This window comes from Phasianus colchicus, chromosome 18 (assembly GCF_987193195.1).
Source record: "Phasianus colchicus chromosome 18, bPhaCol1.hap1.1, whole genome shotgun sequence".
NCBI lineage: Eukaryota > Metazoa > Chordata > Aves > Galliformes > Phasianidae > Phasianus > Phasianus colchicus.
The window spans coordinates 4423122-4449915 of record NC_143453.1 but is presented as its reverse complement, the minus strand read 5'-3'; the positions used below and the strand labels follow the sequence as shown (position 1 = coordinate 4449915).

Sequence of the window (26794 nt, the reverse complement as noted above, 5' to 3'; positions counted from 1 at the left end):
TACAAAAGAAACGAATCATTTGCCCAATGATTTCAAAGTCAGATGCACATATGTAGACATGCTAAAAACAATACTTCAAGCACTAAAATGAACTGAAGATCTGTTTGTGTTCAAGATTATGTATAAATTTGAAAGATCGTTAAATTTAAAGCAGGTATTACAATCATACCCCATCATTTGTATGCATGCACAGTTGAATTTCATCAAGGCAACTACAGTTCCTCTGAATTTAATTAGTAAGGTTTAACTACAATAATCACAATTATTGAAAAAAAAAAAAAAATTAAAAAAAGCAGAAGCAAGGAGAACATCCAAAGAAAATCTTCAAATTACCTTAATAGACATCCAAGTATTTTCTTGTCAGCCAGTAGACCCTTAGCCCAAAGTTACAGTACTAAACCATATCTAAGAAAACAACAACAAACACCCCCCAAACAAACCACCAAAAGCACCACAAAAAGACAAAAATCCATAGCACCTCAGTTTCTGGAACTATACTTGCCTGGCTTTGGAAGGGAGAACTTGTCCAAATGTCCTTTTTGCCCAGAGATAGAAGAACTTCCTTTCTAGGTAACTGAAACATAAGGGAAATTTAGAATCTTTGTACTCTTCCTCTGTTAACACCCAGGCAGCAGTAAGAACAGGAACTAAGTCTAATTATAATTTCAGTAATAACACTAAGGGTCTGATTTTAAAGAGATCAGGGACACATACAAAATATTTACACCCTGACTTTAGTACCTTTAAACAGGACTACTCATCCAGCATAAATGGTCAGAGCACCACTGCAAAGCTGAGGTGTTTTCAAGCAACCCACTTGCCTCCAGGGATACAAAATATCAGGCTGCTGATTAACTGAGGTGCGTTTTTGTGATTTAAAGAAGTAACATTACTGTTTCTCTGCAGTGAATCAGCTGTATCAGACTTTCCAGAATAGTTAGGCCACTCTAACATTTACCCCTGAAAGAGAGAGACCTTTCTTCCCACCTCCCCCACGGTTCTGCCTGTACAGGTACCAGCTCAACATGGCAATCTGTGACTGCGATACCATCAGCCTTGTTTTCAAATGGTGTTAAGAAATAACTGGTTCAGAAATGGCCCAATAAGCAACAAAGCTGACACACAGCAATTACAGCACACTGCCATGCAGAGGGCCTCCCTCCTTCAGCAAGCCTGAGCAGCTACATCTGCTCCACTAGTCGAACAAAATATCACGCTTTTGATCTATAAATAATTACCACCCCATTTTAGTCAAAATTACTTCAACAAACAAAAGAAGTAAAGAGAGAGAAGAGCAAGATTTAATTATCATACCTTGGCCTCTAGCAACACATGCTGTTCAACAGCCATTGTTAAACTTGACATTAGAAAAGCAGAAACGTAGAAAATCTGAGCAAATCCTCAGGTTACCACAAGAAACACCAAAGAGTAAGACCTCTGCCTTAGTCTCATCTATACTATCAAAACCACACTCCTCTATGTGTGAGCCCCCTGCTCTGCTCAGTAAAAGATATATAACGTCTTTATCACCTGATTTGGAATTCTTGTAACCTTCTTCCCTGACTTTGGGCATACCCAACTTGATCCAGACTGTCATCACATCTGTCCTGAAACTGCCTGACAGATGGGTGAGCAACAGATTGTCCAGCTGCATGCACCTCAGGCCAAGGCAGTAGTTGAATAACACGGACCTTGACAGGCTTTAATCTTTAAAAAAAAAGAAAAAAAGAAGTATTTTGCACAAAGCTGCATTAATGGAATTATTTCAGTAAATTAATATATTATAAAGGTATGCAGTTGCATGTAGAAGCTGACAGCTACGTGATACTAAAATGTTTTCCTAACAAATTCAACCTCTAAAAAAGCAGAATTAAGCATAACTGTCCATCTAGTTTATTTTCACATGGTTTGGAAAACAGGAATAATAAAAAAAATTCAACCAGATGAAACTTGCTGGACCAGTTGTGTTGAAGCTTCTTTCCCCAAACAAATACTGCAGTCACCACAAAAATTTGCACATTAGGACAACAAACATTCCTGAACTCCATAACAGGCAACAGAATAGAATGGGCTCAAGTCTCACCCTAGCAATCAGCTGAACTGAGCTAGGAAAAACACGGCTGCAGCCTGAAAAACGTGCTTTCAAAAAGTTATTGGAACAATTCACACCAATGAGTTGCAGGAGATCAGCTGAGAAAGTATGCACAGCACGAACAGTAAACCACTGGAAATGGACAAACAAACAAACAACATCCAGTAGTTTAATAGTTAAAATCTCATAGGAGGAAACATGGTATTTTTGGACTGTTCCAGTGTGCTGCAAGGAGCTAAAATGAAGCTAATGAAAGAACAACAAAATGTACATTTTGCAAAATAAATTTCTCTTCTATAAAATATTATTTGAATATCTTCATAGGAGGTGGGGCCCATCCAACTGACAAAAGAATTCTGTGTATGTAAAGATGTTAAGGCAGCTGTATCCACTTTGAAGTGTTTCAGTTCAAGCACTTATAAAATTATCTAGAAGAGCTGTCAGCACAAGTTTTTGTACACGTCTACAAGGCCCAACTTCCTCTAAAACCTTCTGAACTGTTCCAAGGCAAACTTAGTTGAACTTTTAGCAATGCAACATTACAAATAGCTTAAAAAATAATAATAATAATCAAGCTTGGGTAAAACATGCAGAACTTTTGTGTTAAAGTGTAAAACATGTCACACAAAATTTCTGTATGTTTTACCCAAGCAGCAGACACACTGCTCAAGGAACACTGCTTTTACCAATTAGTGTTATATTAATAAACCCACATAAAGTCATCTGGTTACCTGTGAGCTTTTTATTATTTCTATTTGAAGAGGAACACTTTCTGCTTAATAACATTCCACAGAGATCAATAAACTTTCATATGAAAACAGACATCTGTTGTCTTGCTGAATTTATAAGATGTCATCATAAAATTAATAGCCAAGGTCTTTAACAACAAAGCATGCTATATTATTGCTTACCTCCTTTCAGATTTCTCCATTTTGCTACAGTCCCAAGATTTGCTGCAGGAAATAAATGCACTCCTGCACCAAGCTGTTGTGTATTAGCTTTGAATAAAGAAATTTGTTCTGGTTATTTGTGAAGAATCCATCAGGTGGGTTTATGTTACATCAAAGAAACGTGGATCCAGAATCATTTGAGTTGGAAGGGACCTTTAAAGTTCATCCAGTCAACCCCCCACAGTGCACAGGGACACCCAGAGCTAACCAGGTGCTCACAGCCCCATCCTCTGACCTCGGGTGTTTGTAGGGATGGGGAGCCACCACCTCTCTGGGCAACCTGGGCAGTTCCTGGGCCCTTATTAAATAAACTTTATCCTTATATCCAGTCTAAATCTTCCAGCATGAAACCAATTCCCCTTGTCCCATCGCAACGGACTCTGCTAAAGAGTCTCCCCTTCTTTCTTATAGACCCCCTTTAGATACTGAAGGCTGCTCTCAGCTCTCCCCCCAGCCTTCTCCTCCCCTGCTGCACAGTCTCAGCTCAGCCTGTCCTCACACGGAACTGTTCCATCCCATGCACTCCGTATCTGCAGAACGACAGGAACTCCACTCACCCCACCTGAATACGCAAAGAGCATCACGCATTTCTAGATGTTGAACATGGAAAGCATCCACTCGCAGCCTTGCTGACAGATCTGTAGGCAATAAACAGCCATAAGTGTGTGAACCCTACGACAGAAGCTGCGCCTGGGTAAAGCTGTGCTAGAAAGATGGTGTAAAGTGGAACAGATGACCATAGGGCCAACCAAGGGATAGAAAATCAGTACCTAACCCATCTGACTCCATTTTTTAAAAACCTCCAGCATCCACAAACACAAGAAAACGAATCAAACAGTGAACTCTACCCAGCAAAACTTCCGGGCGTCACAGAAAGTAAGGCTCTGTACAAACCCCGGAGCTCAGATTTCAACACGTTAGATTGAAGGTGTGCCAGAACACCTTGCTGCAGCCAGGTGAACGGGTCAGAAGGGCCCCACAGCCCACGCCGTGCCTTGGCCGGGCTGCCCGCCACACACCGGCCTCTCAGGGCCCGTCAGCCTCGAGCTGTTCAGAGGCGGGGCCGCACGAAATTCCCCCCGGCAGAGAAGACGCAGAACCCGAACGCTTTTTGCGCTTCCGGACAAACAGCCGAGAACCGCAGACAGCCGATACGCGGCTCCGGAGCTACCGGCCCTCACTCAGGGCCGAGGCCGCCACGCCGCCTCCAGCCCCTCCCCTCGGCCTCTTCCCTCACCGGAGCGCCGCAGCCCCGCGCGTCCCCTCGCAGCGCGGGCGGAGCCCCGGCACAACCCAGCCCCGCCTCGCCGCCGCGCCCCGCCCAGCACCACTGAGGGAGGCCGGAGCGCCGCCCGCGCAGCGCAGCGCCCCCTGGCGGCACGGAGGAGCGCGGGCCACCGCAAGCAGAGCGCCGCCACGAGGGGAGGGCCGGAGCGCTGCCGTGCCGCAGCCGGGGTAGAGCGGAGCGACGCTCCGTCATTTATTTCAGGGAATTTCTGCCGCGGGTATCCGTTAACTCGCGTTACACCGCTAGGCGCTGACGGGACGGCGCGTCCGCCGCCGACGGGACCGTCTGCGGCGACGCGGGCCGGGCCGTCCCCCCGCCTGCGATCGGTCCCGCAGCGCCACGCCCGGCCCGAGCGCCGCCGAAACGGCGTTCCACCTCCGCGGCGCCGCTCCCGCCCCGCTCCGCTCCGCCGCCGCCGCCCCGCCCGCACGTGGCGCGCGCCGCGTCCCTCGGGGCTGCCCGCACAGCCGCCTGCGGGCCCGGGGCTTCGCCCGCCCTCGCTCACCCGGCGCGGCGCTCGGCGCGGAACGACGACGGCGGGACGGGACGAGGGGGGCGGCGGCGGGCGGCTCGCGGCGCGGCGGGCGGCTCGGCCCCGCGCCGTGCCCGGCTTTTCCAGTCAGGCGCCGCGCGGGGGAGCCCGGCCTCCAGCGCCCTCCGCCGCGCCTGCGCGCGGGCCATTAAATGGGTGCGGGGCGGGCGGCGGAAGGCCCCGGTTACGGCGGCTGAGGAGAGACAGAGTCGGGCGAATAGGGAGCGGGCGCGCGAGGCAGCCGCGGAGGGGCCGGAGGCGGGCAGGGCACGGAGCCGGCCCGGTGCGCGTGAAGCGCCCGAGGGGTGAGAGCGGGAGGGCGGGGGGGAGCGGAGCCGGGAGCGGGAAGCGCCGCGGGCGGCCGCGAGGCCTCGAGCGGAACGCGGCGCCGTGAGGAGATCCGCGCCTCCCGCCGCGCCGGGCCGCGGGGCGCTCCGTGCCGAGGGCGCGCCGGAGCCGGGCGCTGCGCTGCGCTGCGGGGGCCGGGCGGGGAGCCGCTCCGCTCGAGCGGGGGGAGCGGAGAGCGGGCAGCCCGCGTGCTGCTGCGCCGCGCGGTTATCTGCTCCGCTGGCCGCCGGCTTCGCTCCGGCCCGGCGATGCGCGTCACCGAATGAAGTGTCTCGTTTGTTCCTCGCCAGGTCCATGGTTAAAGGCTTTGACGTAGCCATGGATAAAAGAGGAGGCATAACGGAAGCTGAGAATGGTGATGCTTTTCTGGAATTGAACAGAACTGCGACGAAATACCCCCATCGCTATACGAAAGTAAGTGCTCTCTGCCTCTGCGAGTTGCGCGGAGCTGTTGGCCGCCGAGGTAACGAGGGAGGGAGAGCCGGTGGGAGCGGAGCACGGGTTGTGAGCGGCCGCTGTGTGGGTCGGGACTTGCTGCAGGGCACAGGGCACGCTGGGTGTGATGGAGCTGCACGGCCCTGGTCTCAACAGACATTTCGTTGCCACTGCTTTATTGTAATACCTCAGCGCTTTGGTGCGTGTGCTGGGGAGGCTGAAGCATGCTGCTCTTCTAGCTGTTCTCAGCATTTGTGCTTCGTCGTTCTCTTATCCGCAGTGTTACTCTAAATTGGCCCGTTTCTTTATAACACACAGCCCACAGATGTAATTGCAGCTTCGGTCTGTGTCTGTTAAGATGCCTTTTGTGATCTTACTTGCAGTTGCTCATAGTGAGGTTTTAGAAGCATGTTCACATGTGATTCTAACCAGTGCTGAGTGTGAAAGCTTCAGCACAGGTGCTCACATTTGGCTGTGATAACCCTTGTTCTTATACTCAGTCTTTTTAATTAACTAACTTGCAAATAAAGATCCTTTCAATATGGAGCTAATATACTGTGTGGTTTAATGTTCAAATTTTGTTTGAGCTTTTGGTATCACTGCTGAAACATGCTTTTAGAAAACTTTTAATGGCAGTTGTTTTTTTTTCCTGTTGCTGAAAGCTGTGGGAACAGGTGGTCACTGCTTTGTGTGGAAATCTATTAACTTGTTTTACAACAAATGGCTCAAAGTGAGGAACAGTGTGAGACAGCATGCTGCTGCTGATTGTGTTATCTTACTTGAGAAATGCAGAGCTGTTTCATTCTTAGAGATGGTGTATTTTTTTTAAAGGAGAAAAGTTATCAGTGAGACTCTGCCCTGCTGAGATAGCAGGGCTGCCTTATTTTGACTAGACACTACAAAGAAGCCAAGCAGCTTGGTGTCACAGTGGCAAAACTGATGTGGGAATAGTATGGCTCTCTTTTTCCCTCCCTTTTCTCAGACGAGATGTACATCTTAACCGAAGATGCAGAGGGTAGTATTGTTTGGAACTTGATACTGAATTATTCCTGAAGTGGAGGAGAGGAGTTATCTTTAAGCTGTTCGTTAGAAAATCTGTGCCTGTCCTTGCTTGGTATTGCTCAGCTCCTCCTAGAAAGAGAAACTGAATGCAACTGCAAATTGACTGCTTTTTTGGTCTGTGCTCAGGTAGTGCAGGGTTTAGTATGTGAATAAACCAATGCAGCTGTATGTCCAGTATTATTATTGCCTGTAGCTCTGATCTGAATAAAGTGCCAGAAGGCACCAGTTATCTGTTGGTTTCTGATTTCTCACCCTTTTTGACTTTTTTAAAACATCTTGCACAATACTGCTATTTTTCTTCTGGGTAACTGTTTTGTTTGATATCACTGACACCATGATTGGTTTTCACTTGATCAGTTTAATACTATTTATGGGTGGGGGGGACACTGCTTCAGGGCATGTACTGCTGATTTAAAGTAGGGAGAGAGCTCCTAATAATTTAGATTATCTTACAGTGGGACAAGAGCTGGTTCATGTGATGAGTCCTTGTGAACTGCTTGAACATGAGTGTTCACTAACAGCTAAAAATACTTTTTTCCTCTCTTCTTATGAGCTCTGTTGTGTGAATTAAGAAAAAAATGAACAAAGGAACAAAATAAGCTGCACTGTGGAAGTACTGGCATCAATCTACTCTTAAGACAAAATGTTGTGTATTCCAGGCTGTCTTCTAGTGCTTTAGAAGCTGTTGCTCCAGGGTGTGCAGCTCATAAATGAAATGCTCCTCACTTCAGAAGAAAAGTTGCAATGAAATCTGTTTGAGGTCTATGAACTCCCTCTCGTGGCCAACAAAATAGTAAATTTCCAAGTCTGGTATTGGGCAGTGTTGTTAATAGTCCTCATACCTACATCAGACTATGATAGTATTACAGCATTGATGTTCCTCAGAGATCAAAGTTTATTTTGGCAGACTGGGCAGAGAGTCCAGCCTCCTTCTGTTTAAATATTTGCTGTCCAGGTTGTCAGATGGTGCTGGGGAAAAATTCATTTTGATGAGGACTAGGACAGGGTTATGCTCAGGAAGTACATTTGTATGGTGCTTGGATAGAACTTAACACTTAAGATCCTAAGCATAGCTTGTTAATGTAGCCACTGACCTGATTTTAGATCCATGGGGATGATAATGTGAAAGCTGTTGTGTAAATGCATTACTCTTGGATGACAGAGCCTTCTTCAGTATGGCTAATGTCAGAAGGAAGGCAGGTTGAAGAAGGGCAATCTGCAGAAGATACACGAACAGAGTTACAAATGTGCATCTTTACTATGTATAACTATGTGATTCAAAGCACTGATCACACTATAAGTGCTTTTTGAATGTGGCAGGCTGCAATGAGAAGGTAGATTGCTAGTCTCCCTGAAATGGCTGGCTAGGCAGGGTGTCACAGCTATCAACTCAAGAGTGTATTTGGAAGCTGGTAGGAAGTGTAAAACTGAAATATCATTCAGCATCAATTTGTCTTGGGTAGAATAACTATAGGTGATATTTTGTAATGGCTGATGGTCAGAAATGGCAAGCTTGTCTGGAATTTCCAGATCTGCTTTAGTAATTGGTATTATGTAATGCTTTTATTTTTACAAACTGAATCTTACATAGCATTGAACACAGTGATTTTCATTCCATCTTGAAAACTTGCTAGCTCCAATGTCAGTGTGTCTGTTGTGCTTGTAAGCTAAATTGTACAGGGAAATGGGTGAGCAAACATGGCTGATGTAGACAGCCTTAAGTGTTAATGAAGTTCAAACCTGACCTAGTAAGACTTAGTACTTCATGTCAGTGTGGGTTTGAGGTTAATGTTCATGAATAAAACTTGCTCTTTTATTCTTGTCATCTACAGTGGAGTAGATATCAGAAGAAATATGAATTTACTTGTTAAGCAATGCTGCTACTACTTTGTCATACACAGAAGTCATACTGATTTGTCATATAAGTCTGTATGATTCGTTCCAGATTATTTTCAGAAACCAGCTTTCAGGATCATTCAAACTGTTAGTTTGTTTGGAAACCTTTGATTTTTGGAAGTCCTGTACTGACTCATATAAATGCTAAGTCTAAATTCTAAGTTAGCTCAGTGAAATACTCTTGGCACCTGAATCACACACTAAAATTTGTTCTGTGTTAATCATGATGCTTTAACTTACTCTGCAGTGTATCAGTCTTACAGGTGAGACTCATTCTTGATTGTCAAACAGCATTACATTGTCTCCAGCATAGTAGGCAGAGGTAATGGAGAGTGAGATGTATAGTTCTGAGTAATGGAGAATTTGCTCAAAGGCTATTGGTAAAAGAACTGAAAAATAAATTGATTTCAACTTTTCACTGTCTTATTTAACAGGAAATGAACTAATACACTGGGAAACATGGCTTGTCAGATGAAATGACTAAACTGAATAGGTGGTCTGGAACGGATATTTGAGTCACTTAAATCTTGTCTGGGTGAGAATTAAAACTAAAAACTTGTTTTTTTTTCTAGGAGGAACTGCTGGATATTAAAGAGCGTCCCTACTCTAAGCAAAGACCTTCTTGTCTCTCTGAAAAATATGACAGGTATTTTCTTGATTATACAAAAAAACTACATGCATCTATTTCCAAAGCAGAAGTTAAAATATCAAATAGTTCTTTCTTAGCTGGGAAGTTCCTCTTATTTTGCTGCAAGTGTACCAAAGTATTTTCAGAAGCAATAATCTAGTAGAAGAGACTGAATGCTCTAATTGGGAAATCTGTACTTGGAAAATATTGTAATGTAAGATCCATCTGAAAATCCTTTCCACTGTACAAATCTCACAGACATGCAAGAACTATCCTTCAGCATGATTTTTGTGCTGTTTGATTTATTTAAAATGATACCAAGGATATTAGGTGGGTGTACAGCACTGACGAGGTCATGTTACAACAGGCTGACTTGCTTAATGGATTACTCTCCCACATTAACAGTGTACCTCATTTTAAAATGAAGGTGAGAGGATTCCTGGCTTGTGCTGAGAAGTTTGCTAAACAGCAAGATCTCCAATACCAGATTGTTTTTTTGGACAAGTATGAGATTGAGAGAATTTCCAGAATGCCTGAGAACTGAGACACTTGATCCACTTGAGTTATTTTTATCACCATGTCAGGCAAACTTCCCTGATACCTAGTGGGATAATGTATGTTCTACAGTCTAAGCATATATGATATACTTATGTTTGTGGGAAGGATCTGGAATATCATATGAGGTCACGAAGTGTAGTAAGTCAAAGATTGAGAAGTTAGGTGGGAGGTAGATCTCATTTGTACAGATGGCCAGTGGGTTCTAGTTTTCAGGAACAGTGTTATGATTTCTTTACTAGACTAGAAGTAGCAAGCAATCCTGCAACTTGGTTTCTTTTTTTCATAGTGATGGTGTCTGGGATCCAGAGAAGTGGCATGCATCTTTATATCCGAGTTCAGGGAGGACTTCACCAGTGGAAAGCTTTAAAAAAGATTTGGATTCAGATCGGACTTCTCTTATGCGTAGGATAGTAGGTGAGTATGTTCTTACAGTACAGGAATCAAAGTTAAACATGAGCTGTTGGCAAAACCTTTCCTTTGGGATGACACGAATGAAAAAAATGTCTGAAAATTGATTACATAAAATAAGTATCAAGGAGACATTGGTGATTCCAGGTATAACTTGTTTCTGGTATGCAGGTAACTGTATGGAACTTAGCAGTCTGTTATCACCTACTATTTTTTCAGTGTAGTAGTAAGTACATCTGTAATTATGCAGTTACAGAGGGTAGTTTTCTATGCTTCATGATTGGGTATGTACTTAGGAGGTCTAAATGAGAGCAGGGACTTTCTGGGTGACAGAACAAAGATTCCTTAATATCTAGCTGTTAATTTTAATTTTCATCTTTCTGTGATGTGTGGCAATAAATAAATTATGGATGTTATCCTTCAAAAAGCTCTAGGATAGGAGCAAGGCTGTGGAATAGAAGGCTATCTTGTGGATAACTAGCTTGTGCTTACTGTTACATTCAACTAAATACTTTGTGTGATCTTTGATTTGTAGATCCGAGAGAGCGAGTGAAAGAAGATGACTTGGATGTTGTCTTAAGTCCACAAAGACGAAGCTTTGGAGGTGGCTGTCATGTAACTGCAGCTGTTAGCTCACGTCGAGCAGGCAGCCCATTAGAAAAAGAGAATGATGGTGTCCGTGTTATTGGTGGACGTAGGATTGGCAGTGGAAGAATTATCTCTTCACGTAACTTTGATAAAGACCACAGGGGTGGTGAAAAAGATATACGTGATTCTAGAGATGCAAGAGACAGAGATCGTGAGAGGGACTACAAAGATAAACGTTTCAGGGTTTGTTCTTTTTTCCTGCTTGATACTAATATGTTTTTGGACAGTCTGCACTAAAAGTGACAGGAATAGGCAAGTCCAGTTTAGTGTTCACACAAGTGGGCTTGTTCTTAAAGAGAATCTTTATGATCTAATGGATGAGCACTCAGAGCTTCAGGTGTCAGTCCTTTTCCAGGAGAACTGGGATACATCCAATTCTATGTATCCTACAAACATCTCTTATGATAAATGCAATAGCAAGATACTAAGAAGTCTCACAGTTAATAGTTCTTGACCTAGATGTTGTCAGCATATGGAAGCTTTTATGCTTCAAGATATTTGTTTTAAACAGTACAAAAAATCTTTCTGGAAACAGAACTGAGTTTATACAGGCCCTTGCAGACCAATAGCCTTCATTACTGAAGCAGAAATTCAGCTGTAAAGTTTAAAATTGAATAGGCAAGCTGAATGTGCTTTAAAAAAGAAAAACAAGATGATGGGTGGGAAATAGTGTCATCTGCTTTGGAGATCAGGGAGGAATGTTATGGAACTACATTCAGTGGTTAACAGTATTTTTAACATCCATTTCAGAGGGAATTTGGTGATAGCAAACGTGTCTTTGGGGAGCGGAGAAGGAATGACTCGTACACAGAAGAGGAACCTGAGTGGTTCTCTGCTGGTCCTACAAGTCAGTCTGAAACGATTGAGCTCACAGGCTTTGATGACAAAATTCTAGAGGAAGATCACAAAGGGAGAAAACGTACAAGACGACGCACAGCCTCACTGAAAGAAGGTAGTGGTACATTTGACAAAGGCTTTTTTGTCTGTTACATGTTGCTGGATGTAGAAATGATTCTGTTACAGATACAGGCAAGTGTCAGGGGTAATGCAGTTTACCAGCCTCTGTCCTGCATAGCCTTAGGTTATGCTGAAGCAGAAGGGTTATGAGTTGGGGAGTAATGTATCACTTAAAGCTATTTGCAGTCTGAAAGGCAGAACTTAGGGTCTGGAAGAAACTTTCGTGGATATGGACTGGTTTTAGGAATTCATAGGCTCCTGAAAGGATTTTGTCTACTTTTGTATCCTACTGACTAAATAATTGGTTTAAACTAAGCAAACTATGCTTTGAGATACTTCAAATATTCTTTTTTCTATGATAATGCATGCATTAGGAATACTCAGTTGGACATACAGTTCTACAGCTGCAAACAGCAACATAAATTTAAATTGAATTTGGAGACTAAATCTGAACTCTGTGGTTGTTGGCCATCACAGCTGTACCACTACCCTAGCAAAAGCTGTAGTGCAAACTTGACTGAGGCAAGAAAGGTGGCTTCTTACTGCTAACAATTTTACAGCTGGGCAAAATAAACCTGTACTCTTCAGAATTAAGCTGTACTATATTAAATGAATACATAGTTTCAGTTACATTAGGTTTGTATTGAGTTACAGCTTTCTTGCAAGCTTAGTAAGCCTGTATGTGTATACTTCTCTTGCTGAGGGGAATAGGAGTAATTCTTACATTACTTACATACATTCTTAACAATATTAACAATGCTTACTTATATCAAGTACCAGCTTTCAGGGAGCCTAGTGTATGGAATTTCTAGGAAGAAAGCAAAAGCTTCCAGAGGATTCTTCATGGAAGAATAACAGCTGTTAACTTACTGGGATAGCTATATCTGCTTGGTGTAACAGTACATCTCATCTCTGTTCTGTGTACTTTCCTGGGTTGATTAGGATATAGTTAATTACTGTTTCAATGCAAGTCTCATTTTCGTGTTTTGAAGCAGAGAGCCATAATTAAAGACTAGAATTCCTTTACTAAAGATGTAGTGAGTCTTGGTTTCTGTTGTGGCAGGCTGCAGCCATTGCAGTATAGATTACTGCTGTTGGAAGGGAGCTTCAAAGATCCAGTCCAACTGCCTGACCACTTCAGAGCCAACTTAATGTTAAAGCATGTTACTGACAGCATTATCTAAATGCTGCTTGAATGCTGACAGGCATCAGCCATTTCTCTGGGAATCCTGTTTGTGTTTAACCAGCCTTACTGTAAAGGATTTTTTGATGTCCAGTCTGAAGCTCCCCAGCACAGCTTTATGCTGCTCTGCTTATCCTACCATAAGTTACCAGGAAGAAGAGACTGACATCCCTTGGATTCCCCTCAGGAAGTTGTCATAAGTGATGAGGTTCCCCCTTGGGCTTCTTTTCTTCAGGTTAAACAGATCAATTGATATATAACCAGTGACAGAGTATCACATAGGTGGTTAAACTACTTTGCTCCTATGTTTGTAATGACTGGGTGAACGTATTGCCTGTTAGGTACTGTTTCCATAGGAAATACTGAAGTCTAGTGATTCAGCAGCTATTTGATTTTCTTCTTAAGGGATAGAATGCAATGGTGGAGTGGCAGAAGAAGATGAAGTGCAAACTGTCCTTGCCAATGAAACTCCAGCAGATCAAGAAGTTCCCAGGGAAGCTGTCTTACCGGAACCAGCTCCAGGGGAGTTTGACTTCAATGAGTTTTTCAACTTGGATAAAAGTGTTCCTGGCCTGGCTTCGGTGAGCTTTTTCTTTAAGCTAAGTGTACTCATAAGAGAAACTTCAGATTGCTATGTCCAGTTACAGTTTCTTGCTTCTAAAGTTGCTTAATGTGATGTGCAAGTCTAAGACAGCCTTTCAGAACTTGAATTTTGGTGTGCTAGGGTGCTGCTTCTGAATGTTATCTCTTTATTTCTAAAGAAAGTTTGAGTTTGTAATAATGCAAAGAAGGAAGAAAGACTCAAAATCACTTTCTTATTTTTTTGTTGTTTAAATAGTATTGAGCTCCACTTGTTTCAGTGAACTTCTCTGGTGGAAGAAAGCTGTTATTCCTTTGGTCTGAAATGTTGTATGATGAAACTTCACCTATACGCATTGAGCAAACTTTTAATTGGAATCTCTTGCAAGATACAGGATGCTTTAGTTTGAGTTAAGTTCTACAGTGCTCTGCTGTTGAAATTCATGTAGCAAAGGAGTAAACAGTCAGTATGAATGGGAGTGGCTTTTGATTGATCAACTCAACAAAGTCCTGTTCAGTGAAGTCAGGTCAGGCTGAAGGGAGAAGGATCTAGCTGCTAGACTCAGTTGATCTGAAGAATGGAACCCTCTTAGTCACAGTAGTTCAGGATGTGAAGTGCAAGCAGGTAGCTCTTGGCTACTGGCCTTCTGCCCCACCTGTTGTGGAATGCTCCAAGGCTGGGGAGTTGTCCTTGCATATCATCCAAGGCTCTGTCCTTGGAGCTGAAGTGAGTCATGGCTGCAGAAAACTCAGCTAATCAAAGTACTGTTTATGCCCTGATAGGGACCAAGACTGGCCTATATCTGTCCAGATTTACTTGACTATTATAACTTGCTTTATCTCTTTTAGCAAATGCTTCTGCTGCTTTTCTCACACATCCACTTTGAAATGTCATAGGTGCAGTATTTGGGTGATGCTTTTTCAGTTCTTATTTAAATCTGAACAAATTTTTGGTATAAATGAAAGGTGTAATGAATTTTTGCCAACATTGATTATACAAATGCTATTATATTTTGAAGGAAAAAGCATTTCAAAATTTCTAAACTCGAGGGTCCCCATCTCATTATCTATAACAGAATAATCATGGTTGTACAGTAAAGCTTCTCAAAGATCTTTCTGATCATAAGCTTCTGGGTTTTTTTCCTCATAATCCAGATGATAGAAGATGTGCTAGGGGAAGGTTCGGTGTCTGCCAGCAGGTTTAGCAGGTGGTTTTCTAATCCCAGTCGTTCTGGAAGTCGGTCAAGCAGCTTGAGATCTACACCCCATGAGGAACTGGAGAGACTAGCAGGTAAGACTGCAGAACAATGCATGGTCTCTTTTGTATTTCCTCCTACTTGTTTAATGAGAATGTGGCAGGTACGCCTTAGGATAGTGCATCTCCTGCGGTTCAAGCACCTGATGTTCTTTTGGAAATTCTTAATATAAGCAGCTATAAGTTCTGTTTTTATAAGTGTTTTTGTCATTCTCATAATGACTTTTCAGCTGACCTTGGGCAGAGGGTGTGAGGCGTAACTTCTCAGTGACCTGTTGAACTTGGTTACCAGTGTATGTTCATCTTGAGACATTGGGTTGGTAAACTGATGTGGCAGTGCTCCTGGTTTTGCTGTTTCAGGTCTAGAGCAAGCCATTCTCTCCCCTGGCCAGAACTCTGGAAACTACTTTGCTCCCATTCCATTGGAAGACCACTCTGAAAACAAAGTGGACATCCTAGAAATGCTACAGAAAGCCAAAGTGGACTTAAAACCTCTTCTCTCAAGTCTTTCAGCCAACAAGGAAAAGCTTAGAGAGAGCAGTAAGTGCCTCTTCAGATGTTGTGGAGTTCTCATTGTGCAGTATCTCAAACCAAGAGGCTTGGTGTTCTGGATACATCAGCTACCAAGTCCAGAAGTAGGAAGCACTACAGGTTTACTGGCACTATAGATCACAAAATACTCAGCAAGTCTTAGTTATGTTAGTGTCTTCGCTTAATTCTTTTCATCCTGATCACAGGATGACATCAACTCTCAGACCATTTACTGGCCAGTAACGATCATAACTTGGGACAATGCAAGTCTTGAGCTGAGATTCATGCTTTCTCTGGCCATTATTTAAGCTTGTCATGCTTGAGAACAGTAATGTCGGTTCAGAAACTGTGGTATCTGAACTCTGGTTTACTGAAAACTTGTTTGAATTCTTGCCAGGATCTTTAGTGGATCATATCGATCCATTAAGTGCTGGGATCTAAAAAGATGAAAGATTGCTGGAGGATATTAGTGTTTCTTGAAACTGTTAAACACTAAAATCGAATTTCTCAAGACTATTGCTAGTACTTGAATCACAGTGATCTGTTTGCTGTTCTGTGTTCTAATTAAACAATTAACCTTGAGGTACAACATAAGAACAGATTTGTCTCTGTTACACTAACCTGACTAGAATCATGGAATTGCAGGTAACTTCCTCTGTTAGCAGTTGCCAGCAAAAGTGAATTCTGTTATCAAATGAGTTCAGGGCTGACTTAAACTTGATGTTAAAGGGCACTCTTCAGTTATGCATTTGCATGTTTGGCACCATAGCAGGCAGGGTGGTACAAAAATACATGTATTCTTTTTTAAATCTTAGTCTTGTTCCAAATTATTTTCTATTTGGCAAGCAGCATGTATTGCCTTGTGAAATGGACTGAACAAAATATAATGCTGTTCCACAATCTGTGTGAAGCAACTGGGTATGAAATCATCCAAGAATTGCAAATATTCTTAAGCATCCAGTTTGGGAGCAGGAACTGTCTGGCTAACATGTGGAAAACATTTTCTTAATTTGACTTAAATAGAAGTGCAAGTCTTTTCAATGTTCTGCTTGGTCTGAATTTCCTACTAAACCATTTCTAAACTTTGATCCTCACAAAACAACAATGAAGGAACAAAGAACTGGGGAAGCTTCCATTCATACTCTGACTTGTTATGTATTCTCATAACTTACAAGTACTATGGAGTTTCCAGTCCAATTCCTCTCCGCCAGCATCATGCTTTTCCCTCGTGTTTCATTCTGCATGTCTGAATCATTGCTTCATCTCACCTTCTTGCCCAGATTTCCAAAAAATCTTGTTTCTTTGGGCCACTGCTTGCTTCAGCAATTCATAGCATGTGCCTTTCTCTTTTCTGTTAAGGTGTCATACCTTGGGACAAACAGACTGGTCCATAATGCTTGTCTAGCCTTGTTATCAGTTTGCATATATGCATGCATACAAATGCAAGTACTGCTTATTAACACTTGTACCTTACTGTGATTATGCCAGTGAAATCTTTCTGTAATGGCTCTTAATTTTTGGGCAAAAAAGCCTACTTCAAACTTAATGCACACCCAACTAAGTGTGCAACTGATTGTCCAAAGCATCGAGGCTTCTCCAGGTATGTATCCTCTGTACCTATGATAGCTTCAGGCAGCTTGACACTCCTTACACTGTGGCTGTAAGACAGTCTGAAGTTAAAAAAATAAAAAATAAAAATCTGTCTTTTCATATGAATATTCTGTATTAAAAGTAAATGCAGTCTTAATATGCTGTCAAATGAAGTAATGGCTTGCCTCACAGGGTAAATTAAAGGTAATGAAAACTTAACAGGCCCTTGCAGTGCCTTACATGCTCTTATTTGTGCATGGTGATACCTCCATGAAGATGTCTGTCTAAGCACAGGTAAGATGCTGTGTAGCAGCTGGTACAGATATCAGAAAACAAGTTTTTTTGGCTGTTAACCTGTTTTCAAACAGTTTGTATTCAACTCTTGCACAAGAATGGAGCTTGCTTTTAAAAAGGACGCTGTAGTTCACCAGTGTTTCTTCTGTATTTCTCAGCGCATTCAGGAGTTGTACTTTCAGTGGAAGAAGTTGAAGCTGGGCTTAAAGGCCTAAAAGTGGATCAGGAGGGGAAAATTGCTACTCCATTTATGGCAGAGCAAATGGAGGAGTCGTTGAACATAGCTGGCTCCAGACAGATCAAGAAAGATGGGGATATGACTGCATTTAACAAACTAGTCAGTAGCATGAAGGCAAGTGGGACTCTACCTTCACAGCCCAAAGTCAATGTAAGTAACACACAGCTGTCTCTAGTGAGCTGTTAATGGATCTGTGTGAGGATACAGGATACAAATTGAAAACCCCTTACATTACACTTCTGAGAACGTGTGGGGCTTGGTTGAATCTGGTGGCATGATATTAAATAGTGGCTTTCATTTACCATTTTGTTGCTTGAAGGTGGAAGAAAGCAATAATAAAACTGATGTGCTGTTTGTTTTCTCCAGCCAAAGCAATTAGGTTTCTGTTGGTTTTTATTATAGAGGACACTGCTCGGTTTTATACTTGAACTTGTCAACGTTTCTATTAAAAGCAAACATCTGTTTTTTTTAAAAAAAGGAAAAAAGTATTGGCCATGCATAGCAGACACCCTCAGTCTGCTCCTTTTGGAAGACATGCTAGAGATTAGTGATTGCCTCAGTACTGCTATTGAAAGACATCTATCAAATATGTCAATTAGGTGTCATTAATGCTTAGCTGAAGCTCGTGTTTCTTGCTGTACCAGTGCTCCTTATTTCTGCATTGCTTCAGTTGCCCACTTGTCCTAGCATTTCTTCCAGTTTGCACAATTGTATAAATTCAAGGATCAGTGTTGTACTTTGAGTTTATTGAACTGTTTGCAAGCAGTCTAACACTAAGTGTTTTCTTAAGGAATATCAGTGAGCCTGCTCAGCCTTTAACTTTTCTGGGATTTTCTTTGGCTGATGACTAAACTGTAGTCCTCACAACAGACAAAACCGACATAACTGAGACAGGAATGTGGATTGTGTCTTAATGAATACATTGCTTGTCATTCTTATGTATAGCTTAAACTGTTTTCTTTCTCCTAGCAGAGCCTTGAGAGTCACTTAATGTCACCTCCAGAGATTCCAGGCCAGCCTCTATCAAAAAATATTCTGCAGGTATTTCTTATAAGCTGTTCAGATTTTTTTTTTCCCTACTAGGAAAAAAAGAAATACAAAATAATGTTTGGAAATAAGGCTTTAAGGCAGTTGTAAGGGGTCAGACCATTCTCCCTGTAAAGGAAGCTATTTACAACTGAACTCTGAACATCTTATGATGCATGTCCCATGATTATAATTTGAAAACATACAAGGGTTGCTTTGAAAGTAAGACCTTCTATTTTGTTTGCCTGCATGTCAAAGGCGGATGTTGGTGAGATGGCAGTAAAGGTTAAACCTGTCAGTATTGTTATGTTTTGCTGCTGTGGAATAGATGGCAGCAGAGGGGCAGTGTGTTGAAGTGGCATCTGACATGGAAATTTGTGCAAAGTAAAGGTGTGGAATGGAATTCCTCTACATTTAGGAGAGATCTGGCATCCGTTGACATTCATTGATGCTTGCTGAATGTTTGTGGAGACTAAGCAGGGGATGTCAGCACAGTGAGGTGGTGAGTGGTGCATTTCAGCAGTGGTGACAGTGGTCACATCCATGGGCGTAGGTTTTTACAAGCATGGCATGCAGGCTCTTGTTAATGGCTGGCAGAAATGCACAGTGATGACTGTTGAAAAAGAGTGTTTTGTAGCTGAAATTTGCTTTATCAGTGTGACTGTACATTTTGTATCTATTGTAGTTTCTATGGAGGTAAATCAGAGGTGTTAGTTCTAGAGCCACTTCTGTGAAACCTGGCTAGGTGTCTAATTCTACCAGATTTAGTGTCTAGTTGCACAAGTCAGCCTTCTCTTCTAACTTGCTAAAAATAGCATAGCCTGTAGTCTAGTAAAGTGAGCTCTTCTGTGTAAATTAATCTTGTATTCTGAATATTCTTCTGTTACGTATTCATAGGAACTTCTTGGTCCACCCATTACCAGACCTGCTTCATCAAATGTCTTAAGTGGCCTGATAAGTGGTTTGGAACCTGGAGCCTCTTTACTGGGACAGAGAGCACCCTCTCCCCCTATCCCACCTGTGTTTCCAACCCGAGCTGCTTCTGCAGATTACCTGCGCCATAGAATATCTTCACCTATTGGTATGACTTGTTAAAACAGTGTTTCTTCTGGATTTTTTGAATGATTACACTTTCTTTTTAAGAACACTTCATAGAACAGTAAACTTGGTGGCATTGGTAGACAGTGGTAGGACAGTGTCTGCCTCTTGACTGTACAAGATGTCATCCTTGTTGGTCTCTGTTTAATCACAGAAATCTAGAAGTCAACATCAGCTGGAGCTCAGTAAATTCTGGTGCATTGAAATGTGGTCTACTATATAAGAAACTAATTTTCATCTGGGAAAGAGTCTATTCTCTTTTTAGCAGCTGGCACAGTGCTAGGCTCTAGATGTGTAACGAGCTGATAGAGCATTGTTGTAGCTACTGCTAAGCAGTGCTTGCACAGTGTTGAGGCCTTGACTGTTTCACATTCTGCAGCCCCAGAGATTAGACTGAGGGGCACAGCTAGGCAGATAACCTGAATTAACCAAAGAGTTGCTCCATGCCATGTAATGCTCAGCAATAAGAAGGAAGAGGAGTAGGTTTAGGAAGGAAGTTATCTTTTGCTTGGGAACTGGCTAAATGGGAAACTGAGAGTCTTGACAGGCAATCTTTAATTCAGGTACAAATGGTTTACTTAAGGGTATATATCATAAACTAGGGGGGAGAAGTCTGATAGTGCTTTTAGATGCAACTGTTGAATGTTTTTCATTAGGTTTTGGACAAGGTTCTCAGCAATTGCTTGGTGATCCATTTTCAGGTGTGAGGAAGCCCATGAGCCCAGTTGCTGCACAGGTTAGACCTAAGTGCTTTTTGCTTATGTGTTAAATTTGCTTAATAATCTTTATATTTTGGAGTCCAGAAAAAACTTGTGGAAACAAGTTTGAGTAAACATGTAATTTGTGCTTGTTCTAGTTAACTCCAAGTATGAAAATGTGGAGTCTAATTTAGTACCATCTCAAAACCTCTCTGCAATTAGACCTATCTTAGGCTATATTAAGAGCTTTTAAGCATGTTGTCTCTCAGTAAAATAGAGGCTGTTGGTGGGCAGATGCTTTGTGAAGACATAGCAGTAAATCTTTAGTATTATTTCTTTTAAAGAAGACCTTTGATTTGTGGTGTTTTCTTTTCCAATGCAACTCCACTTCAGATGAGTCCCCTGGAAATACAACAAGCTGCATTAGAGGGACTCGCATTACCGCATGACTTAGCCATACAGGCAGCAAACTTCTATCAGCATGGCTTTGGAAAACCACAAATGGACAAAAACAGAGATGGCTATAGAAATAGGTAGGTATCTGACTGCAAAACATAAAAGGCACATTGACAATTGTTTTTCGCTTGGGTATTTTCTTTCAGAAGATACTGGTACTAGTGTGACTTGGGCTTGTATTGTGTATTGGTGATCTTGACTTTCATTGAGTGATGAGTAGAACTGCCTCTAACTTCCTGTTTTTCAACAGACAACAGCGAGTGACTAAATCACCTGCACCAGGACACAGAGGGAATACATCTTCTCCAGCCCCTACAGCATCCATTACTAGCATGGTCAGTACCCCAATACAGAATGACTGCAGAAAGAGCTGTAAAGGTAGCTGCAGTAACAAGATCATGGCAATCATAGTCAGCAGAAGGATGTTAAGAGAAGTTGATTGAATCACAAGGGCAATATTATAATGTCAATACAAGGATTAGTTGCATGTGATGCTTAACTGATTGTCTTCACTTCAAAAAATAGCCTTTTCTGATTAGTGTGGTATCCAGAACTGAAGAAGCCCCATTAGTGTTTTCTTGACCCAGTCTTCTCAAACAAAAGGAAGATAACTATATGGAAAAACTAGGCCTTCATGTTTTGATGCCCAGGCTTCCAAAAGACAAGGGTTGAAAATTGCTGGGCACTGTAGAAAAAACTAGTCTGCAGTACAGGTATGAAATGACTCATCTAAATGAAAGCTGAAATAGTATCTTTTGAAAAACTAAAGCCTCAATCCTGCCTGCCTCCCCATCTTCAGTAGTATGTTGCTTTGGTCTAAGCTTTCCAATTAATCAGTCAAGTACTTGCAGTTTAGGGCCAATATAAGTCACAAGCTGCTAAACAGATGCAAGAACTTTTTATATGTTTAACAAGTGGCTTCCACAAATGTTACATATTTTCAAATAGGGAAAACTAGAGCTAAGGCAGTAGTTTTCTCCTAGATTTGTCATCTATGAGTTAATACAAGTAAGGTTTCAACTAGCTCCATGAGAAACAAACATAAAAACTTTCTCAAAAAATAGAGAAGTACTTGAACTACAGAATAAAGTGATGAAATACAATGAACCAAAGTAAGTGAATTAAGTAGCTGATTAAACAGAGCTTCAAATGGAAAGGGTATACTAGAATTGATGTCCACCCACAACTAAGGTAGTGCAGCCTTGGTAATAAGCACTAATTGCTTTTTACTGTTTTCTGCAGCTGTCTCCTTCCTTTACACCTACCTCAGTGATTCGCAAGATGTATGAGAGTAAGGAGAAGAGCAAAGAAGAGCCAGTTTCTGGGAAACTGAAAGTCAGTGATGGTAAAGATGAAAATCAGAGGCCAAATGAAGGTATTGTAATGTCTTTAACACACATGAATGAGACTTGGAATAGAGTTGAAGAGCTACAGCACATGTGTCCAGGCTGACTTAAGATACCTCTGATTTATGGAGTGCAGACAGGTGTTTAAAAAAAAATGGATCTATAAGAAGGGTTAGACAGAGATGAAGGAGATGTACATCTGAGTGCATTCTTCCAGCAGTGTTAGGTTTATATCTATATTATTCTTGTTTGTAAATGGTACTGACCATAGGAGGCCTGGACAAAAAGTGCTTATTTACAGCTCTTTGGATGAGTAGTATTCACAATAATAATTGCATACAATGCCAGCAATTGAATACAAGCAACTTACAGCCCTCCTGCAACATCTTAACTGAACAATTAAAGCTGAGACCAACTAACCTCTCCCAAATGTAGCTGGTTAGGGAAGTGTTTTGTCACATTGACTGATATAAGTGGCTGTTAAGAAGAAATGCTTAATACTGATTGATCCAGTAAAACTAGTGTCCAGTTGCTGTTACATTGTACTTCAGTACTATGAACAAGAGAGGTAGCTCACAGAAGTTTCCTATTGAATATAAAGATGAGTAAAGTTCAGTTAGTCTTGGAATTTAGCAATCTAATAGTCGTTACCTTTAATTTTCATTAGATGTAATCTCTAGCTGTGGACTATAATAGTTGTATTCAATTCTAGCTACAGATAATCTACTGTCTAGTTCTGTGGAGAATGCAGATCAAGAAACTTTGCCCACCTTAGGTACCAAACTACCTGCACTGCAGCGCTCTGCATGTTCCACACCTCTTACTCAAGCAAATCGTTGTACCAAAGAGCAAGACTACAGGCCTAAGTCAGCTGGTAGAAAGACTCCTACGATGGCCTCCCCAGTACCAGGAGGCCCTTTCCTCCGTCCTGTTCATCAAGTACCCCTTGTTCCCCATGTACCAATTGTGCGACCTGCTCATCAACTGCATCCAGGATTGGTCCAGAGAATGCTGTCGCAAGGGGTTCATCCACAACATCTTCCTTTACTTCAAGCAGGTAAATCATACTTTGTCCCTTAAGTTAAGCGCTGTCATGAACATGCAATCATTTGCATTGGGAACAAATTGCTACTTATTACTGGCAGTCTTTATTACATGAAAACTCTTAAAATCCAGGTAGCAACTTCCAGCTCATCTATAATATAAATGTTAGTTTTGCTTTAAGGTCCTCCTGCCTACTAAGTGAAACTTCCTCATTGCTGTTCAACAGGTATGCTTCCTCCTGGAGTGGACCTGTCTCACTTGCAAGGAATATCTGCTCCCATCCTTGGCCAACCTTTTTATCCATTACCAACAGCCAGCCATCACATCTTAAATCCACGCTCTGGGACACCTTTGCAGCTAGCAATGATGCAACAGCAACTACAAAGATCAGGTAAGCTAAAACATGCAAGAGAAGTGTGAGGTTTTCAAACACTGGCAGTGTGTTCTTAGTATACTTGTTGGCTAGCTTTAGGACATAGGAATAACAGGAAGTTACTATGATATCTACACAAGAATAGTGATTATGAATATCTAAATTGTCAGAGTAGTTTTGGCCACAATGGGTTCTCATACCAGAAGAAAATCCAAGTGAAGCATTCAGCTTCAAGATGTGTTGCTGTTGATGGATCTGTGTCTTACACGTGTGCAGTCTTTCCTTCCTTTCTGGGTGAGGAAGGCCATCTTACCTCCAGTAAGATGTTCTCTGCTTTTTTTTTCCAGTGAAAACCTACATGATACTGTGTCCAGAACTGGTAGTGTCAGGCAGTCTGTGGGAGTACCGACAAGAAAATTAGCAAGGGGATCTTGATTTCCCAGGATTAATAGAATGTAAAAGTCACATTTGGCTTATGTGCAAAATGCTCATATGAGGTATCAGTTGCTTTAGGGGAAATTGCACTGTTGGGCAAATTCACTACTCCACTTCAAATAGCTTTACATTTCACAGGCACTGGAGCACAGGGATCACCCTCTGGTGTGCAAACAACCCCTCAGAATGTGTCGTCTCGGACTGGATTATCTCATGGGCACACGCAGCTTGACCATCGTCCCAGCCAGAGAAGTGGCTCTCCCATTGGCCTTGCAAAGTGGTTTGGTTCAGATGTCTTGCAGCAGCCTCTCCCTTCCATGCCATCCAAAGTCATCAGTGTAGATGAACTGGAATATCGGCAGTGAACAGTGACCACTGGGTGGGACACTTGTGATTCTTTAGACTGGATAAAAATGTCCATAGTCAGGACTTCACCTCTGTTTGTTTTTTGGGGCTTTTATTTTTAGCACTCTGTGCAAGATTTCTTTTGAGAGACTAAAGCACATGGCACCTGTTCTGGTCTCATGTCTGCATCAAGACTAAGGGATCCATTATGGCTTGAATAGTGAAGCCTGAAGAAATTTAGATGCAAGACAAAGCCAGTTTAATCCTGGAAGTGTCTATTTTTTGGTTTTGTAAGATATGTGAATGAAGTGCTGATATTCTCTAGTGTAGGGGTAGCAGCTATAAATTCCTCCTGCAGAGAACTAAATGTATAGACCCTTGTGTACAGACTTGTGTATAAACAATCTTTTGTATATATACACATAGAATAGCTTTTTTTGAATCTATACAGCTGTACATAAGAGTAGCTGATGACAGTTAAGCTTTAGTTGTGCCTATGGTTTGGATCTTTCTCCATTGTACATGTGGGAGTTTAAGATTAAAGTTGCATATCCTAAGTGTGAGTGAACAGGATGAAGTTGCTTTGCCTTTTCTTGCTGCTCATCTCCTGTAGGTCTCCCTCAAACACATCTGTCAAGTACTGTGCACTCAGTGTAGCTAGCATCAAAGTGAAAAAGCCCACACCTTGCTGTCTGCGTAACAGAAGTCCGATTCTTTGTGTGTGACTCTTGCCATCAAATGAGAGAATTGTCTAGTCTTCAAATGGCATTGAGGTACAGTGATACTAAGCCAAATCTTCATCTATCATAAGCAAAGAGACTGTTGGTACCTACTGGTCATAGTTCTTCCAAGAGGGCTGGTGCTGGTCCTTGTTTAGCTGCAGTATTTTCCTTGTTTTAATCTTTCAAACAAGTTACTGAAGGTCATCAAAATGGAGCCTTTAAATCCTCACCCTTCAACTCCTCAGTCATAGGTGTGGTATGTTCTATACTGCCTTCCCTTCTATGCACAGAAGGGAGTCCCAAGAACTGTCCTAAGCCTGGTGTGCATCTACTGATGCAATTACTGTGAAACTTGCTTTTGGAGTCTTGTTCTGCAGTTTGAAAGGGGGAGGAGAGGGTAGTTTTGTGATCTTACTGTGTATATTTGGTTTTTAAAATACTATGTTCCTTTTAAGCCTGTTTCACTTTCCTGAACAGTTCAGTGTTTTTTCCATCCTTTACTGCATGGTTCCTCACTTCACTTTCTCACTTGTGTTAAGTCTAGTACTGCTGTCATGTCTTCTATCTAGCTTAGGCCATTGTGCTTTTTAAAAAAAAAAAAAAAAGTGAAAGCAGAACCAGAATTCTCACAGACTTGCTCTTTCATAAGTCTCACTGAATGCAAAACCAGCAGCAGAAAGGGAAAAAAAAATCACTTGACTATTAGAACAATTGTCAGCATGCTGTGGTGGGTTTGTTTCAGTCTAGCAGAGACAATGTTGTATAGAAATAGCAAGCTGATATTAGATATGGAATCTGTTGGGGGTCACCCATATTTCGAGTGGTTGTTCATAAAACAATCTCTGTAAAACATGCAATCACCAGCTTGTCCTTGTAAGATTGTTTTCATACTTTTTTAACTTGACACTTTCCCAGTAACATTCTGTAAATAAAGTTGATTCTACCAGCTGTCTGTATCAACTGCTCTGGAACTCATTTCAGTGTATGGGTGGTTTAGCATTAGAACCATGATTTGAGCTGAATCCCCAGGAAGTTTCAGCTCACGCATTTTTCCATGAATGATGGATCTGGTTTTGTTTTAGGACGTGTTATCAGCTCTAGGGGAGGTACTGTTATCTAAATGCAGCAGTTTGACTGTACTAGCAGTAGTTTAAAGGCTGAGCTTGACAGCCAGGGTTTAAGAGTAAGGAATGAAATACTGATGTACCAGATGCACATGCAGCAGCTGCTGAACCCTGCTCTGCCACTAAGCAGCACCTAGAGGAAGGGTGGATGAGCCTCTGTTCATAATAGCTTCTCATCTACCCTCTGCTGTACTCTACTCCAGACATGTAGTTGTTAAGGAAAATTTAAGTGCTTCAACTAAACCACAATCAAAGCCTAATAGCAACCTCTGGGGTGGGAACAGTTTTTTCTACACTTCAACATCCCTACTTCCATTTTTGTAGGAGTGATTGCTGCAACTGTGATAGAGCTCTAACTGAAACAAAAAGCTTAGCTTTATTCACTTCCATTGTGAAACAAAAGTACTGCTTTAAGAGCTGCCAACTTTCCTTGTACAATTAAGTTTGAAGAAGTTAAATAAGCAGGAAATTCTTTTAAGAAAACTCAAAAGCTTCCAGTCACTAACAAAGTACAGGCATCTAGCTTACTTCCACTGATAGAAACAATTGAAAAAAGTGAATACTCAAGATCAAAACCTAGCACCTTCTCCACAACTGCAGGACTATTAATAGCCTTGAAGCATTCCATCAAGAACATCTGAGCTAAAGGCAGCCA

General features: G+C 41.9%; 2 protein-coding genes across 14 annotated transcripts in view; one reads left to right on the top strand and one right to left on the bottom strand.

The window, feature by feature from the left end:
- The window catches only part of SFI1 (SFI1 centrin binding protein), a 40618-nt gene extending 35888 nt beyond the window's left edge, over positions 1 to 4730 (bottom strand). For 4 of the 8 annotated variants that reach the window (XR_016458681.1, XR_016458680.1, XR_016458682.1 and 1 more), the window contains exons 1-3: positions 3004 to 3045; positions 1531 to 1707; positions 503 to 574 (exon numbers count right to left, since the gene is read on the bottom strand). Coding sequence is in view for 5 of the 8 variants with exons in the window: in XM_090120764.1 (XP_089976890.1) it covers positions 503 to 574; positions 1531 to 1707; positions 3004 to 3023 (269 nt within the window). In the remaining 3 variants the exon portion in view is untranslated. Of the gene's footprint in view, positions 1 to 502; positions 575 to 1530; positions 1708 to 3003; positions 3091 to 3599 lie in introns of those variants that run through there. The other 4 variants (XM_031592277.2, XM_031592276.2, XM_090120762.1 and 1 more) reach the window with 4 other exon arrangements.
- Positions 4412 to 25975, top strand: EIF4ENIF1 (eukaryotic translation initiation factor 4E nuclear import factor 1). 6 transcript variants are annotated; one of them, XM_090120766.1, is made up of 19 exons: positions 4412 to 4497; positions 5501 to 5624; positions 9176 to 9249; positions 10076 to 10203; positions 10733 to 11028; positions 11596 to 11797; positions 13391 to 13566; positions 14720 to 14855; positions 15180 to 15359; positions 17393 to 17622; positions 18442 to 18513; positions 19396 to 19579; positions 20253 to 20332; positions 20688 to 20827; positions 21001 to 21085; positions 21993 to 22125; positions 22809 to 23153; positions 23367 to 23531; positions 24087 to 25975. In XM_090120766.1, the coding sequence occupies exons 2-19, from the start codon at positions 5505 to 5507 to the stop codon at positions 24311 to 24313; spliced, it is 2973 nt and encodes a 990-aa protein (XP_089976892.1). In that variant the 5' UTR covers positions 4412 to 4497; positions 5501 to 5504; the 3' UTR covers positions 24314 to 25975. The 6 variants fall into 6 exon arrangements, with proteins under 6 accessions (XP_089976892.1, XP_089976893.1, XP_089976894.1 ...); XM_090120767.1 differs by lacking the exon at positions 4412 to 4497 and adding an exon at positions 5005 to 5167 and having other exon boundaries at positions 18445 to 18513; XM_090120768.1 differs by lacking the exon at positions 4412 to 4497 and adding an exon at positions 5005 to 5167 and having other exon boundaries at positions 20298 to 20332.
- The last annotated feature ends 819 nt before the right edge of the window (positions 25976 to 26794 follow it).

Bases quoted from the DNA above. Each gene is read 5' to 3' on its own strand.
- EIF4ENIF1 (XM_090120766.1), top strand. From the start codon at position 5,505: ATGGTTAAAGGCTTTGACGTAGCCATGGATAAAAGAGGAGGCATAACG. The intron at 9,250-10,075 runs GTATTTTCTTGA...TTTTTTTCATAG, and splicing joins CTCTCTGAAAAATATGACAG to TGATGGTGTCTGGGATCCAG. The intron at 11,029-11,595 runs GTTTGTTCTTTT...CATCCATTTCAG, and splicing joins ACAAAGATAAACGTTTCAGG to AGGGAATTTGGTGATAGCAA.